This window comes from Bos grunniens, chromosome 10, assembly GCF_055505025.1.
Source record: "Bos grunniens cultivar Pamir isolate PY7600 chromosome 10, Bosgru_T2T1.0, whole genome shotgun sequence".
NCBI classification, from domain to species: domain Eukaryota; kingdom Metazoa; phylum Chordata; class Mammalia; order Artiodactyla; family Bovidae; genus Bos; species Bos grunniens.
The window spans coordinates 92,155,359-92,170,900 of NC_141174.1; the positions used below are offsets into that span (position 1 = coordinate 92,155,359).

Genomic DNA, 15,542 nt, shown 5'->3' on the forward strand with positions numbered 1-15,542 from the left:
CTGATTTCCTCTGAAGTTGTTGACATAGTACTTGGATTGCATACCATCCTTGTATTTAGGATTAATAATGATTACATACTTTTTTCTCATGAGAAGACACAAACCAAAAGAAAGCAAGTTTTCAAGTTGTTACCTTTTTTTGACTGATACTTTGCTTATTTAAGCAGATTTTGATGTCTGCTTTACAATCAGACCTAAATGGTCCAAAGCATAGTAGTGGGCCAATTGTTGATTAATGAATTTGAACTCTGCAGTCAGCCAGTGGAGATCACCTGGGGGCAAAATACTGGCTTGGTTTTTTGCTAAGTGACCCAGATAAATGCCAGATCTATTCTTCATTTTGTACTATTTGGACCTGGCCTGTTTTTTCTACTATTTTAATAATTAAACCACTGAAAACATATCCTCCTCTGAAGTTAAAATACCACATTAATAGTCTACTCCATAAAGTAGAAAGGTCCCTGCATAATGAGTCAGTAGACCTTTGCTCCAGGCCCCGCTGTGTCATTAACTAGTACAAAGGCCTCAGAAATCACTTTGTGCCTTTTCTCTAAAAACGGAAGATATTGGGCCAGATGCTTGCTTACTCCAGGTGGCCAGCACGAGCATCACATGGGAGCTTGTTAGAGGGTAGCCTCTAGTGCCCTCCCCAGACCTGCTGCATCAGAATCTGTAACAAGTGCAAGTGACATGTTTACAGCAACACTTGAGAAGCACCAGACAAGATAGCTCTACCCCTCATATATTCTGATTTATGTCCCCCAAATTAGTATTTTTAAAATGCTCCCCCAGGTGATTCTAATATGGAACCAAGGTTGACAACTAAAGGACTGGGTGACTTTTAAGCTCTTTTTCAAATCTGAGAGCCCACATAGCCCACCTTATTTTCTAGTTAATTAATACTTGATTCGCTGGGAAATAGATCAAGGGATAGATAAGTAACTTAGAAAATCAGTTTCCAATATATATGTATGACGTGTAGAACAGGTGGCATTTTTCCCCCAAATGAAAGTGCCTAGACAAGTAGGGCTTGTTAGGGCTTCCCAGGAGTCTCAGCGGTAAACAGTCCAGTTGCCAATGCAGGAGATGTAAGAGACACACATTTGATCCCTGGGTCAGGAAGATTCTCTGGAGTAGGAATCTGGAGAGACAAGCCACTCCAATATTCTTGCCTGGAAAATTCCATGGACAGAGGAGCCTCGTGGGCTACAGTCCATGGGGTCACAAAGAGTCGGACATGACTGAGCACACAGAGCTTATAAAAATGTTCTTATTCTGAATTTTTTTGAAAACAAGTAACTTGTTTTGTGTTTCAGGCCAAGTTTTCACCGCACAAACTGGTTTGAGCCTGTGGGCTCTGAGTATCAGCAGGTTATGCAAAGAGTGGGGGTGATCGACCTGTCACCATTTGGCAAGTTTAACATCAAAGGCCCAGACTCCATTAGACTGTTGGACCATCTCTTTGCAAATGTTATTCCCAAGGTAAATAACATTATAGGGGTAGGGGTATAAGGTCCAGGATCCTGGCCTGCTTCGTTTTCTATCCCCTCATTTTCAAAAAATTATTTCAATTCACCTAATGATTTCTGTATGAACATGAGAATTCTTCAACTAGTGAAGGGCATTCTAGCTAATTTTCAAATTTAAATTTTTGTTGACTGAATTATTATCTAAGGATCATATGGCTTTGTCTAATTGTGTCAATAGGAACCCCCAGATTGGTTGAAATGTAATTTTTATGATCAGTAATTATAACGATCATTTAAACCGAAAACTTCAAAATGAATGGGTTTAGGTTTACAGATAGTTCACACAATTGATATAAAAGATTCAGATGTCTTACATTGTTGACATCCACATTTTTTATTTCCATATGGCGTTGAAAGGATACGTAAGATTTTATTCTTTTCTGTAGGTGGGTTTTACAAATATAAGTCACATGTTAACACCAAAAGGTCGAGTATATGCTGAGTTGACTGTCTCTCACCAGTCTCCTGGGGAGTTTCTATTAGTAACTGGTTCTGGGTCAGAACTTCATGATCTTAGGTAAGTGTACATGTACTAAGAAAACTATATGCATCATAACTGATCCAGTCTTGCACCGAGGGTGCTTATGTTTGTGGGCTTTTTAATCAGTAATTGAAAATACAACTTAAAATCTTTAAACCTTATTGTTCTAAATAAATGTCATGTCATAGGAAATTACTCAAGTGAGGGTCCCTATAACCACCCCCCTCCCAAAGGTAAAGTGAACCAGTGGGTTTACTGGTTCTAATAATATTAGCTCCTATTTACTAGGGATCACTCATATGTCAGAACCGTTTTTGCACATTATCTCAGTAAGTTCTTTTAGTAGATTTATCTGCAAGGTGTTTATTATGCCCATTTTCAGGTGAGGAAACAAGTTTCGGTTAAAGTGACCTGCTCAAGTTAGTCTTGTTGATTCTGATGCTCACATTCGGTTCACGTTAGTGACTGAGCGACTTCACTTTTACTTTTCACTTTCATGCATTGGAGAAGGAAATGGCAACCCACTCCAGCGTTCTTGCCTGGAGAATCCCAGGGATGGGGGAGCCTGGTGGGCTGCCGTCTACGGGGTCACACAGAGTCGGACACAACTGAAGCGACTCAGCAGCAGCAGCATGTTGCCTCCAGGGTTTTCTTCTTTTTTCTCTTCCATACTTTGTGCTCCCTGGCCCATCACGGCGTTGAAATCATTGATTTGCCAACTCTGTTCTTCACATAAATCTTCAGTCTACTATTTAGTCTACTCTAAAATATATTGTCTTTAGTATTTCAAGAATATTTGGAATATTGTTGCTTGATAAACCTCTTACTCCAACAGACTCTCACTCTAGTTGTAAGGTGATGCAAATTCTATCCTCCTTTCCAAGATACGTTAGGAGCCATCTTAGCCACTTAGCTTTGTGTCAGTCCAGATGATCGTTTTATGACAGACTTGTGTAGCTCCAGGGACTGCTCAGTAAATTATAAGCAAACCCTCTCACTGGCTTCCAATCAAGACTCAGAAATTGAAACCAGTCTTTAGAGTTTTAATCTTCTCCTTGTGATTGTCAAAGCAAGCATGTGTCTGGTGGCAGGCACATTATTAACCTTTCGCAGCATGATTGTGTCTCCTATGTATGGGTATTAGAGAAAATTTGGATTTAAATTAACTTTCCAAGATGGACTCATTAGTTTAAATGTAGTAGGGCTGTCACTGTTTGAAAAAATTTTGTGGCAGAGCTTGTTTAAATGGAAGGATCCTTCTGTAGTGTGAAAAATCACCCACATATTTGTAAGTGGGTAGCACGGCACCCCACTCCAGTGCTCTTGCCTGGAAAATCCCATGGATGGTGAAGTCTGATAGGCTGCAGTCCATGGGGTCGCTAAGAGTTGGACACGACTGAGCGACTTCCCTTTCACTTTTCACTTTCATGCATTGGAGAAGGAAATGGCAACCCACTCCAATGTTCTTGCCTGGAGAATCCCAGGGATGGCAGAGCCTGGTGGGCTGCCATCTCTGGGGTCGCACAGAGTCGGACACGACTGAAGTGACTTAGCAGCAGCAGCAGCAGCTTAAAAAGAATCATTTACTATCTCTGAGACTCAGTTTCCTCAAGTTTAAAAATTTGTTTATTATATGAAATGACACTCTAGGGATTTTCTGGTAATTCTAGACACACAGTATTTCTTCAGAGAAATAATCTGTTACCAACATGTGTTATTCCAGCAAGATTTAACACAGTGTTTATGAATCTCAAATGCAGATGGATTGAGGAAGAGGCAATCAAAGGTGGATACGATGTTGAAATTAAAAACATAACTGATGAGCTTGGAGTCCTTGGCGTCGCAGGGCCATATTCAAGAAAGGTCCTACAGAAACTGACCTCTGAAGATCTTAGTGATAATGTTTTCAAGTTTCTTCAAACCAAGTCTTTAAAGGTTTCCAACATTCCTGTCACTGCTATCAGGATATCTTATACTGGTAAGAACTGGAAAACAACCTAGAGTAAGTCTCTAAAATTTAGAAGCACCCGGAAATGTGTGCATACACACATGTTCAGTCTCTTCAGTGTAACTTTGGAGGATGATTTCTCCTGCCCAAGTCTTCTGACAATTCTGTTTATCCACTCTGAGTCTGAGAAAGTCATTCTGCAGACTTTCAGTTGTGGTTCCAGGCCCGTAGCTAGCTGCCTACCATTCAGAAAGGTAGGTGAGAAAGTGCAAAGAGGATAGTTGTTGGAATAGCTGGAAGGGATGACAGAATGTTCAGGCCAGCTGATTCTGTGTTGTTGTTGCGCAGTCGTGTCTGACACCGTGACCCCAGTGGGGTCACCCACAGTGACCAATGTGTTCTGCATGTGGCATGCCAGGCTTCCCTGTCCTTCACCATCCCCTGGAGCTGCTCAAATTCATGTCCATTGAGTCGGTGATGCCATCCAACCATCTCGTCCCCTGTCACCCTCTTCTTCTCCTGCCCTCAATCTTTCCCAGCATCAGCGTCTTTTCTAAATGACTCAGCTGTTTGCACCAGGTGGCCAAAATATTGGAGCTTCAGCATCAGTCCTTCAATGAATATTCAGGATTGATTTCCTTTAGGATTGATTCCATGTGGGAGAATTCAAAATGGTCTCCCTTAGAGAACATCTTGAATGTGTCAGGCACTGCCCTTAAAGCATTACCCCTGTTCATCTTTCTTTCTGACTAAGTGCATTAGAGAAGTCTTCCTTGGCACCTAATGGCACGTAGTAGGTACTAGAAACAGGGATGAATGAATGCTCTCCAGTTCCCCACTGGTTCTCTGGGCTCCCTCCTAACCTCCTCTAGACTCCTTGTCCCTTTGCAGAAGGAGTGCTAGGCGCCCAGCATTCACTTGGGTACGTGGTGCTCGTGTCCTGGAGAAGCACCGCACCGTTAGCCCTTCGCCTGGGGAGCAAGGCGAGCACACAGTATAAAGGCCATAGCTCTTCCCTAGGCTTCTCTTTTCCCCATCCTCCCTCCACCCAACCTTGGAAAACTGGCGACCAGAATAAAACATAAGCAAAATAAAAATAAGCCTACCCTTTGAGTTGGGTTTCATTTTCTTTTCTTTTTTGCCTGTGGTTCTAATGGTGAATGAAATGACCAAGTAGGGGAGAAGGAGGAAGCGGGGGCCATTAGAAGCTCTGGCTATTCCACAGTTCAATGATTGAACATTCGAATAATTGTCATCAGTGGCCTGTATGTTTAAGCCTTGCGATTTGGGGCCAAGGAGTTGGGGGTTGAGATGTTTAAACCTTGAACCCCTTATCTTGATAAACTTTGCCATGCTAATTCCTCACTTAACATTATGAAGCCAAGGTGAGAGGTAAGCTTAAGTCCTGAATTGTCTGAGTTGTCTTAAATGCTGCTCTCTGTGTGGGGGGTGGGGCAGTATTGGGCCCAGAAGCATCTGTCATATGGCAGGCTCCTTTGCAGTGCGGCTTGGTTGCAACTTTTTTGGGAACCGAGCTTTCATCACTCTACAGTGTCTATTTTGCAGAAATGGAACCTCTCATTTGTTGATGTGTTTTAGCTAATGCACATTAGACCTAGAGATTGTCATTCCTACTCTGGTGTGGCCCTTGTGGGTGTATTTCAGGTGAGCTGGGTTGGGAGCTGTACCACAGACGAGAAGATTCTGCAGCGCTTTACGATGCCATCATGAATGCAGGCCAGGAGGAGGGAATTGACAATTTTGGAACCTATGCCATGAATGCCTTAAGACTGGAAAAAGCTTTCAGAGCCTGGGGGTCAGAGGTTTGAAATGCTATCATCTTTATTAAAATTTTACATGTGTTGTATCTGATTTTTATGCAAGGGTTAGTTTAACTGTGTTAACATTGGCTCTGACTGTAAGAGAAAGAATGTATTGTAAGAAAAAAAATTTTTTTTTGGCCACATTGGACAGCATGCCAAATCTTAGTTCCCTGACCAGAGCTGGAATCCACACCACCTGCAGTGGAAGCATGGAGTCCTAACCACTGGACCACCAGGGAAGTCCTGAAAACTGTATTTAATTAGGGACAAAGGTTTTTCTCCTCAATTTCCCAGTTACAAATTCAGGGAAACTGTGATGTAATGTTTATTCTGCCTTAATTCCCCTTGCTTGGCAGAGAGCCCTGGACATCTGCCTCTGTGTGCTGACTTTGGCTGCCCCAAGGGAGCCTGTCTACCCCGTGGGGTTTGAGGACCACCTTTCAAAATTCTTCCTTCTCCTCTGTCATATTGTCTATCATCATTTCCTTCTTCTTATGCACCTTTTGGGGAAGTAACAAGAAAAGCTGTCTTTCTGAGGGGCAAGGTTGGTGGTCTGGAATGTGCTGGTCCAGCCCACACCCACCGTTAATAATGAGAACTCAGGGTTTCTGTTTGTGTAGTTACACGCCATTTTTATAGGCATGATGTCATCTACCTTCTCAGCTCTCCTTGAAGAGGGTATTATTGGTGATTCTTGGGCAAAGAGGTGGGAGTTATACACACAAGCACGCTAAGAAACAATAAACAACTTGGTCTAGATTGCACAGAAGTGTCCAAACAGTGGTTCAAACTCCGTTCTCTTATTTTATCTCCAATACAGCAGACTATCTTTAGATCTCAATTTTCTCAGGTCCACTAGTTGTTTTCTTGGAATACATTGAGGTTTTAGGTATGAGAGCTTAGATAAGGGACCGTTGTAAAGGGTGTACTTCAGGGTAGGGTCTCTGGGGTTTGAATGTATCCTCTACCACATATTATGTGGCCTTAACCCTCCAGAAACTTCACTTCTCTGTAAGAGAGAGACAGTCTTTATCCTACAGAGTTATTGTCAAGATTAGGTAGTCTGCAAAGTGCCTAGGACATAAAGCGTGAATTTGAGGGCAAAGTGGGTTTGAAAGCACAGGCAGGGTCCCTAGGACATTTAGATCAGGGGCAGAAGAAAGTGGGTTTTGAGGTAGACAGTACAGCCTCCTGGAGTCACTGAAAGAACAAGAGCCCTGGGGCAGTTGTTGCTTTACAGAGGATGTGCTCTGTTGCAGGGATCCTCAGCCTACCGGGGTCGGGGGAGGTCCTCAGAGGACGCTGCTGCAGGGAGAGACGGAGAGGACAGCTCTGCCTCCACTCTCCACAAGGAATGAGCCGCGTTTCTCTGCTCTCCCCCTTTCATTTCCTTCTGTCTCCATCCCAGCCCCTCTAATTTCCCAGCGGTGCCAGCACGCCCTCTAGCGTTATTACAGCAATCAAGTATCTGGACTTTTAAAATTTTTTCCTGAAATTCTGAAACTTTTTTTTTTTAATCAATGAAATATTGTCTTAAAAGTAGACTTTTTATCATAAAACACATGCGGGCTTTAGAAATGTCAGTGTGGTAAGGACAACATCTTAAAATCAACAAGATGGTATCGTGTGCTCTAGTAAGCATGAGGTTTGGGGTGAGACACTGAGAAAACCCTAAGTAATAAATTCTCATCTTGTTTCTGGAATTTTGAAAATTTGAGCAGGTAAAAAGTAATCTTAGAGTTGCTCAAATTGACTAGGAAATATGAGTTCAAATTTTATATCATGTAAAACAAATTTATATTACACATCTAGGTCATGCAAAGGCTGTGTTTTCTTTTGTTAAGTTTGGCTACCTTTTATGGGGTTTAGATCAGTTCTCTTGGTACAAAAGAGACTGATGACATCAAAACAAACAAAAATCATGTCTAGTCCCAAATAATGGCTTTAGCTCCCCTTGAAGTATATTGTAATGATAGCCAAATTCAACCTCTCTCTTTTTTTTTTTTCCCTTTTCCCTCTCCTGAACTCTGTGGAAACTATTTTCCTACCATATGCTTTTTTCCTCCACTTATCCTGATTTCTGGATGATTGCATGATAAATAAATTACTTAATAATGTTTCAAATCACATTTATGCAGAATTAGTAGGTAAAAGCTTATGAGAATCTTGTTTCTGGGAAGAACATCATTGTTGTGGCATCCCTCAGACGTTTATTATACCAAAAGAGCCTTGGAAACTGGGAAACTTGGAAGCTGGGAATTTTAGCATCTAATTTGCTATTAAAATAACAGTATTTGCTGAAAGGCTACATTTGAATTTTAGATTTAAAAAATTACTTTAGAGGCCAGTTCACAATCTATATCTATGTCTATCTGTCTATCCATATATTTCAAATGAAAAAGTATTCTCTTTAAAAAATAAATATGAAAGTGATGTTACTAAAACCACTTATACTCATCTAAGATTTAAAATGCATGTTTCCCTTTTAGATGAACTGTGATACAAATCCCTTGGAAGCTGGACTGGAATCTTTTGTAAAACTAAATAAGGTATGTTTACATTCCAAAGTGTACTTGAAATAAATCTTAAAACTATGCTGTTTCATGACAGAGCCATGCTTTAAAATTTAACCAAGTGTTACTTTAGGGCAAATGAGTTGAACATAAATAGTAAGCATTGCTTAAGTGCTTCATGTTAAGCTTTGTCAAAATTTGATATCAGTTCAAATTATTCTAATGTGCCTGTTGATGCAAGAATCCATCAACATTGAAAACCAAATCTAAATTCTAAGATAAAAATCAGTAAGGATAAGATGTCAGCAGGCTGTCTTGTAAATCCTGGTGACTTGTGAAGTCACAATTAGCTGATGAGACATACTGCATTAATTGACTCTTCCTGGGTGCTCAGCAGCATGAAGCAGCCTCACCCAGCAGATCTGTCCATCTACTTATTGCGCATCGTGCTTTGCAACATCTGTGTGTGAGCAACTGACACATTTCAAATATGTTCAGCATAAAAGTTATTACTGAGGAGACAACACAGGCCCACAGAGTCATAACTGATGCTGACATTCTAAAGTGAACCTGCATCAGTGGTTCTCAGATAGCATCAGTATCATCTGGGAGCTTGCTGGAAATACAAATCCTTAGTTCCCTACTAAATGAGGAACTGACTCAAACCTCAAACCTACTAAATGAGAATCCCTAGAGGTCAAGCCAAGTGCTCTGTGTTTTAACAAGCTTCAGGGGATTCCAATGCACCTAAAGTTTGAGACACACCAGCCTGTACAATCATTGTGGAAAAGCCTATTATGAGACCAGTTTATTACAGTCTAGCTCACCTATTGCAAATCCTACAAATATAAACCAGGTTATCCCATTATGGACTAAGTGATTATGTCCCTCCAAAATCCATATGCTGAAGTCCTAACCCCTACGTGGTGCTATTTGGAGGTGGGGCCTTTGGGAGGTCATTAGGGTCAGGTGACATCATCCTTGGGGTCCCCACATTGGGGTCAATGTTCTTATGAGAAGGAGAGACATCAGAGCTTGTTGTCTGCCGTGTGAGGATGTAGTAAGACGGTGGCTATCTGCCAGCCAGGAAGAGGAACCTCACAGGGGAACCAAACTGGCCCTGGATCTTGGACTCACCAGTCTCCAGAACAGTGAGAAGTACATTCCTGTTGTTTAGGCCACTCCATCTGTGCTATTTTGCTATAGCAGCCTGAGCTGATTCAGATACATATTAAGCAGTGTCTTAGTTACTATATGAGAACTTAGTGGAGGTAGTCAGTGGTGATATTGAAGGATAAGGACAGCAGCTGTCTTTGTTTAGGATATTTGTTAGAATTCCAAAATTCCTGTCCTGTCCTGCCTTAGGTGTTAATCAGCTAAAGGAAAAGCTGTTTTCACATTCCATGGAAATCTGTGAACACATGAATATGAATCAGGCTAAGGAAACTTTTTTAATGCCCCTAATCAGTTCCAAATTTTAAGCTAAGATATTAACATAAACATGTATATTTATGGCATTAGATTTTAGGAAAAAGAACCTCTTAAAGGATTTTAAAGGGACTATCTTTCTGTACATTTTCCCCATAACTTTTGTTTTTACAATGTACCATCTGCTTCCAGACCAGAGAAAGCAGGTTCTTGGAGTTCGGGCAGACCCTGGCAGCAGATTGCTCCTTCTTCTAACATTAAGTCTTGGTTTAGCCGTGTAAAACTAAGGATCAAAATGGCCTGACTCCTGAAAGCACTAAACTTCTGTTGTTGGTCACCAGTAGGTAAATAGATAACTGACTTCTTTGCTTCAGTATTTGGGTATTATTGTTTGGGAATAAGGCACAGACAGTCTCTTCATGTTGTAAATGGATTTTTAAACCTCCCTTTATGATTTATAAGCAGGTGTAGTGTGACTTGCGTGTTTATTAGTTCCTTTAAATTAGTTCAGTAACCAAATCTCAGCTTAGAACTAAGTTAGTTGTTTCATGGATAGTGACTTTGATTTATGTTGTTTTTATGATTTCTGAATCGTTTGTTCTCATTTGGGTGTCATAAAGTTGATTTCTAATGCTTTCACCGGGTGAAGGACCAAGGACCTTCACCGGGTGAAGGTCCAAGGACCGGGACCTAATCAAGCTGGTGTTTTTCAGATGCATAACTCAGGTGGTTAGTGGGCTTCAGCCTAACCATAGCAATGCTTGCTAATTTCCAAGACAGGTGAATAGGTTGCATCAGCTTTGTTTTGAGCTTGTGTGGTGGTTTCACAACAATTTTATCTTGGTTCCATAGCAGTCTCTAGTGCAAAACAGGTTCCTGGAAAACTTACTTATATTACAAACTGAACCGTGCCACTTGATAAGTTGGCTCCTGTGCCAGGCTGTTACCCAGCCTGGTTTCATACCTTTTAAAGAATAATATAATGCAAGTCCATATGGCTTTCAGAAACTGATGTTATATGAAAACCAAAGCAGCAAATATAGGAGAACATTTGTATTTAAAACAAAACCAACCCCCCAGATCCTGGCATTCTCCAATTATTATAAATCATTTCTTTCTTTTTTTAACCCTGCAAAGCAAATACGTAGACTTCCCTGCTTAGCCCTTCTGTGTCTGCACAATGACTGTGTATGCCATAACATGAAGACAAATACAGAAATGCAGGCTGTATCAGAGCTAGGAAGATACCTACACCTCTTTATTTGAGGATGAGGAAACTGAAGCACAGAGAAGTGACCCAGGTGCTGTGCCGTGTGTGGCCCAGGTTGAACTCTGACCTCGCTGCAGTGAGTGCTTTCTCACCCACCACTTGCTCAGCCAGGTCCTTTCTTGTAACGGGCTTTGTTGTTGTTATTCTGTTGGTAAGTTGTGTCCAACTCTTTGCTACCCCATGGACTGTAGCATGCCAGGCTCCATGGGCTCCTCCAGGCAAGAGTACTGCAGTGGGTTGCCATTTCCTTCTCCAGGGGATCTTCCCAGACCAGGGATTGAACCCAAGTCTCTTGTGTTGGCAGGCGGATTCTTTACCGCTGAGCCACCAGGGAAAGCTCTATAAAGAGCTTATCAGCCTTGAAAAACTGCCCCCAAATTTTCTGGCAACATGTATCACAGAATTTGCATGGCTACATTTTGTCAGTCAGTACCTCCCCCAGTCATGTTTTTGTTATAATGAATTTTGTGTCTTGTGGTAGGATCAGAATAGCTGCTTTGGCCATTTTAAGAAGGAAGATGGGTGAATGAGGACATACGCTAGCCTCATTAGGGTGAATTGTGTTCTTATCAAAACTGGTACAAAAGTAGGGAAGATAAAATTGGTGCACTGAAGAAATCTTAGATCGTAAAGATGGCATTTGTCTTCCTTAACTCTTAAAGCTCTCCGAGTCAGTCTCCCAGTGGTGCCGGCTTATGTGAAGCAAATACACCTGTGTGTACACATTCATCCATCTAGTCAGCATTTATTAAGGACTATTTGCTGAACACTTTGCTACACCACAGGTCTAAAAATTAAAGATGTGGCTCCTGATGGCTCTTAGATCTCATGAAGCTTGAAATGAGCGGAACTTTAAGAACTAAAGCTGTAGGATGTATTCTTAACCTTGATTCTAAAATTAATTCTCTGCATGAGGTGGGTTGTGCAATAACACGTAGCAGAACCATCTCTTGAAGAGATGGGAAGTGCTATATGACATGTAAATACTGAATGTTTCCTGGGAAGTCTAAAACCCCTTGACCTGAAGCAAGTTATATCATTGTGCTTAATAGTATTATAATTTGTTCCCGAGGAAGTTACTTTCTGGGGAAAAAAGTTAGTGGTTTTTCATTGTTGCTGGAAATGAAAGAAGTGCATTAATTAAAAGCAAAAGGAAAATCAGCTGCCTTTGGTCAGAGTCATAAGTGTTCTTGGAATTTTCCTCTTGGAATTATTGAATCTATAAAACCCCAGCCAAGGGCCACAGAGGATCGAATACTAAGGGCGAAGTATTAAGATCAGAAGATTTTTTCCCTCATAAAATGCCCCCTGCCTTTTCTCTGTCTCTCCCTCTCTTCCTGTCTTGAGTTTCTCACCAGTAGAAACAGAATAAAATGTGATACATAATTCAAGAGGGAGGAGATATATGCATGTGCTATGCTGTGCTGAGTTGCTCAGTCGTGTCCGACTCTGCAACTCCATGGACTGTAGCCTGTCATCCGTGGGGATTCTCCAGGCAAGAATACTGGAGTGGGTTGCCATGCCCTCCTCCAGGATATATGTATACCTACAGCTAATTCACATTCTTGTACTGCAGAAACACAACATTGTAAAGCGATTATCCTCCAATTAAAAAATGTAATATTTATTAACACCAAATTGGAAGACAATATTACTTCTAGAAATTAGAAGGTCTCTTTGAGGAAAAATGATTTAAAGCATAACCATTCAGTAAGCAAAGCCTAACCTAGATAGCATATTAAAAAGCAGAGACATTACTTTGCCAACAAAGGTCCATCTAGTCAAGGCTATGGTTTTTCCAGTGGTCATGTATGGATGTGACAGTTGGACTGTGAAGAAAGCTGAGCACCAAAAAATTGATGCTTTTAAACTGTGGTATTGGAGAAGACTCTTGAGAGTCCCTTGGACTACAAGGAGATCCAACCAGTCCATCCTAAAGGAGATCAGTCCTGGGTGTTCATTGGAAGGACTGATGCTGAAGCTGAAACTCCAGTACTTTGGCTACCTCATGCGAAGAGTTGACTCATTGGAAAAGACTTTGATGCTGGGAGGGATTGGGGGCAGGAGGAAAAGGGGATGACAGAGGATGAGATGACTGGATGGCATCACCGACTTGATGCACATGAGTTTGGGTGAACTCCGGGAATTGGTGGTGAACAGGGAGGCCTGGCGTGCTGCGATTCATGGGGTCGCAAAGAATCAGACACGACTGAGTGACTGAACTGAACTGAACTGAACCATTCAGTAAGCAAAGCCTAACCATTCCGTGAGCAAAGCCTAACCATTCAGTGAGCAAAGTGGAACAAAAAGATGGTAAAGAGGCAAAACCCTCACCACCAGGCCTACTACATCCAAGTATTCAATAAATATTAGCATTATTAAAACATCAAACTGGAAATTCATCATTGTTCATGGACAACAAGTTAGAAAGGAATTTCTCTTATGTTATAGTGGTGGAAGTACCCAGCTCTGGGGAAATTTTAGGTAAATGGTAATAGGATTTGAGGAAGCAGAATATTTTCAGCAACTCTCAGTCTTGACTGCACATCAGAATCACCTGAAATATCATTCCTTTATATCTTGCAACCTTTTAAAAAAAACCTCAACACTCAGGCTGTACCCCAGATCAATTAAAATAGAAGGTAGAGACTTAGGCAGCAGTATTTTTTATTTTTTTTTAATTCCCCAGGTGATTTCAAGAAAGATTGAGAATGACTGTTTTTAGGTAAGTGACTTTCAACTGTCTAAACATTACTATCTTGGAGAACTTAAAGAAAAGTTACCTGATGCCTTACCCTCAGGGGTTCTCAAAGTGTGGTTCACAGACCAGCAGCATCAGTGTGACCTCAGGATTTATTTGAAATTCAAGTTATTGGACACCATTCCAACCCCCCAAATCAAACTCAGCGATAGTGTCTCTCCGTGTGATTTTGATGAACACAGAGTCTGAGACCTGCCCAAACCAACTGGATCAACCCTAGGGGTAGGATCTGGTTTCTTGTTTTTGTTATGCAATGAAGACTACACCAAAACCTTTGACTGTGTGGATCACAACAAACTGTGGAAAATTCTTCAAGAAATGGAATTCCAGATCACCTTACCTGCCTCCTGAGAAATCTGTATGCAGTTCAAGAAGCAACAGTTAGAACGGGACATGGAACAACAGACTGGATGCAAATTGGGAAAGGAGTACATGAAGGCTGTTATTTCTCACTCTGCTTATTTAACTTATATGCAGAGTACATCATGAGAAATGCCAGGCTGGATGAAGCATAAACCGGAATCAAGATTGCTGGGAGAAATATCAGTAACCTCAGATATGCAGATGATACCACCCTTAAGGCGGAAAGTGAAGAACTAAAGAGCCTCTTGATGAAAATGAAAGAGGAGAGTGAAAAAGTTGGCTTAAAACTCAACATTCAGAAAACTAAGATCATGGCATCTGGTCCCATTACTTCATGGCAAATAGATGGGGAAACAATGAAAACAGTGACAGACTTTATTTTCTTGGGCTCCAAAATCAGTGCAGATGGTGACTGCAGCCATGAAATTAAAAGGCACTTTCTCCTTGAAAGAAAAGTTATGACCAACCTAGACAGCATATTAAAAAGCAGAGATATTACTTTGCTAACAAAGTCCACCTAGTCAAAGCTATGGGTTTTCCAGTAGTCATGTATGGATGTGAGAGTTGGACTATAAAGAAAGCTGAGCACCAAAGAATTGATGGTTTTGAACTATGGTGTTGGAGAAGACTCTTGAGAGTCCCTTGGACTGCAAGGAGATCCAACCAGACCATCCTGAAGGAAATCGTTGGAAGGACTGATGCTGAAGCTGAAACTCCAATACTTTGGCTACCTGATGTGAAGAACTGACTCATTGAAAAAGACCCTGATGCTGAGAAAGATTGAAGGCAGGAGGAGAAGGGGATGACACAGGATGAGATGGTTAGATGGCATCACTGACTCAATGGACATGAGTTTGTGTAAGCTTCAGGAGTTGGTGATGGACAGAGAAGCCTGGTGTGCTGCAGTCCATGGGGTCGCAAAGAGCTGGACATGCCTAAGAGACTGAACTGAACTGAACTAAGACTGAGAACTACTGTTTTAGTTCTTTTAACCTCATACCAGCTATGGTCCAGTGAATAAACAGGAAAGTGGAAAAACAGCCTGGTCAGATGATTGGCTACCAGTTAATATGTTGCTTAGTTGTGGCTAACTCTTTTGTGACCCCATGGACTGTTGCCTGCTAGGTTCCTCTGTCCTTGGGATTTCCTAGGCAAGTACTGGAGTGGGTTACCATTTCTTTCTCCAGGGGACCTTTCCAACCCAGGGATCAAACCCGTGTCTCCTGCATAGCAGGGGGATTCTTTCCCACTGAGCCACCAGGAAGCCTACCAGTTAATAAATTCTGTCCCAAATCTTGTTTTTAACAGAATTTTTAAAAATGTCACTAAATTCTAGCTGTGTGACCTTGGGGAAGCTATTTAACTTAATTTTCCAACTGAGATTGCTAGTCTGTAAAATAAAGGCTCCCTTTCATGTCTAAGATTC

The 15,542-nt window shown here is 41.4% G+C and overlaps 1 protein-coding gene across 13 annotated transcripts in view; it reads left to right on the forward strand.

Annotated features, from left to right (window-relative positions):
• DMGDH (dimethylglycine dehydrogenase) overlaps window positions 1-15,542 on the forward strand; it is a 164,605-nt gene that overhangs the window by 124,056 nt on the left and 25,007 nt on the right. For 12 of the 13 annotated variants that reach the window (XM_086323119.1, XM_086323110.1, XM_086323118.1 and 9 more), the window contains 5 exons: window positions 1,317-1,482; window positions 1,916-2,046; window positions 3,771-3,988; window positions 5,624-5,781; window positions 8,271-8,330. In XM_086323119.1, the coding sequence (XP_086179245.1) occupies window positions 1,317-1,482; window positions 1,916-2,046; window positions 3,771-3,988; window positions 5,624-5,781; window positions 8,271-8,330 (733 nt within the window). Of the gene's footprint in view, window positions 1-1,316; window positions 1,483-1,915; window positions 2,047-3,770; window positions 3,989-5,623; window positions 5,782-8,270; window positions 8,331-15,542 lie in introns of those variants that run through there. The other variant, XM_086323121.1, reaches the window with a different exon arrangement.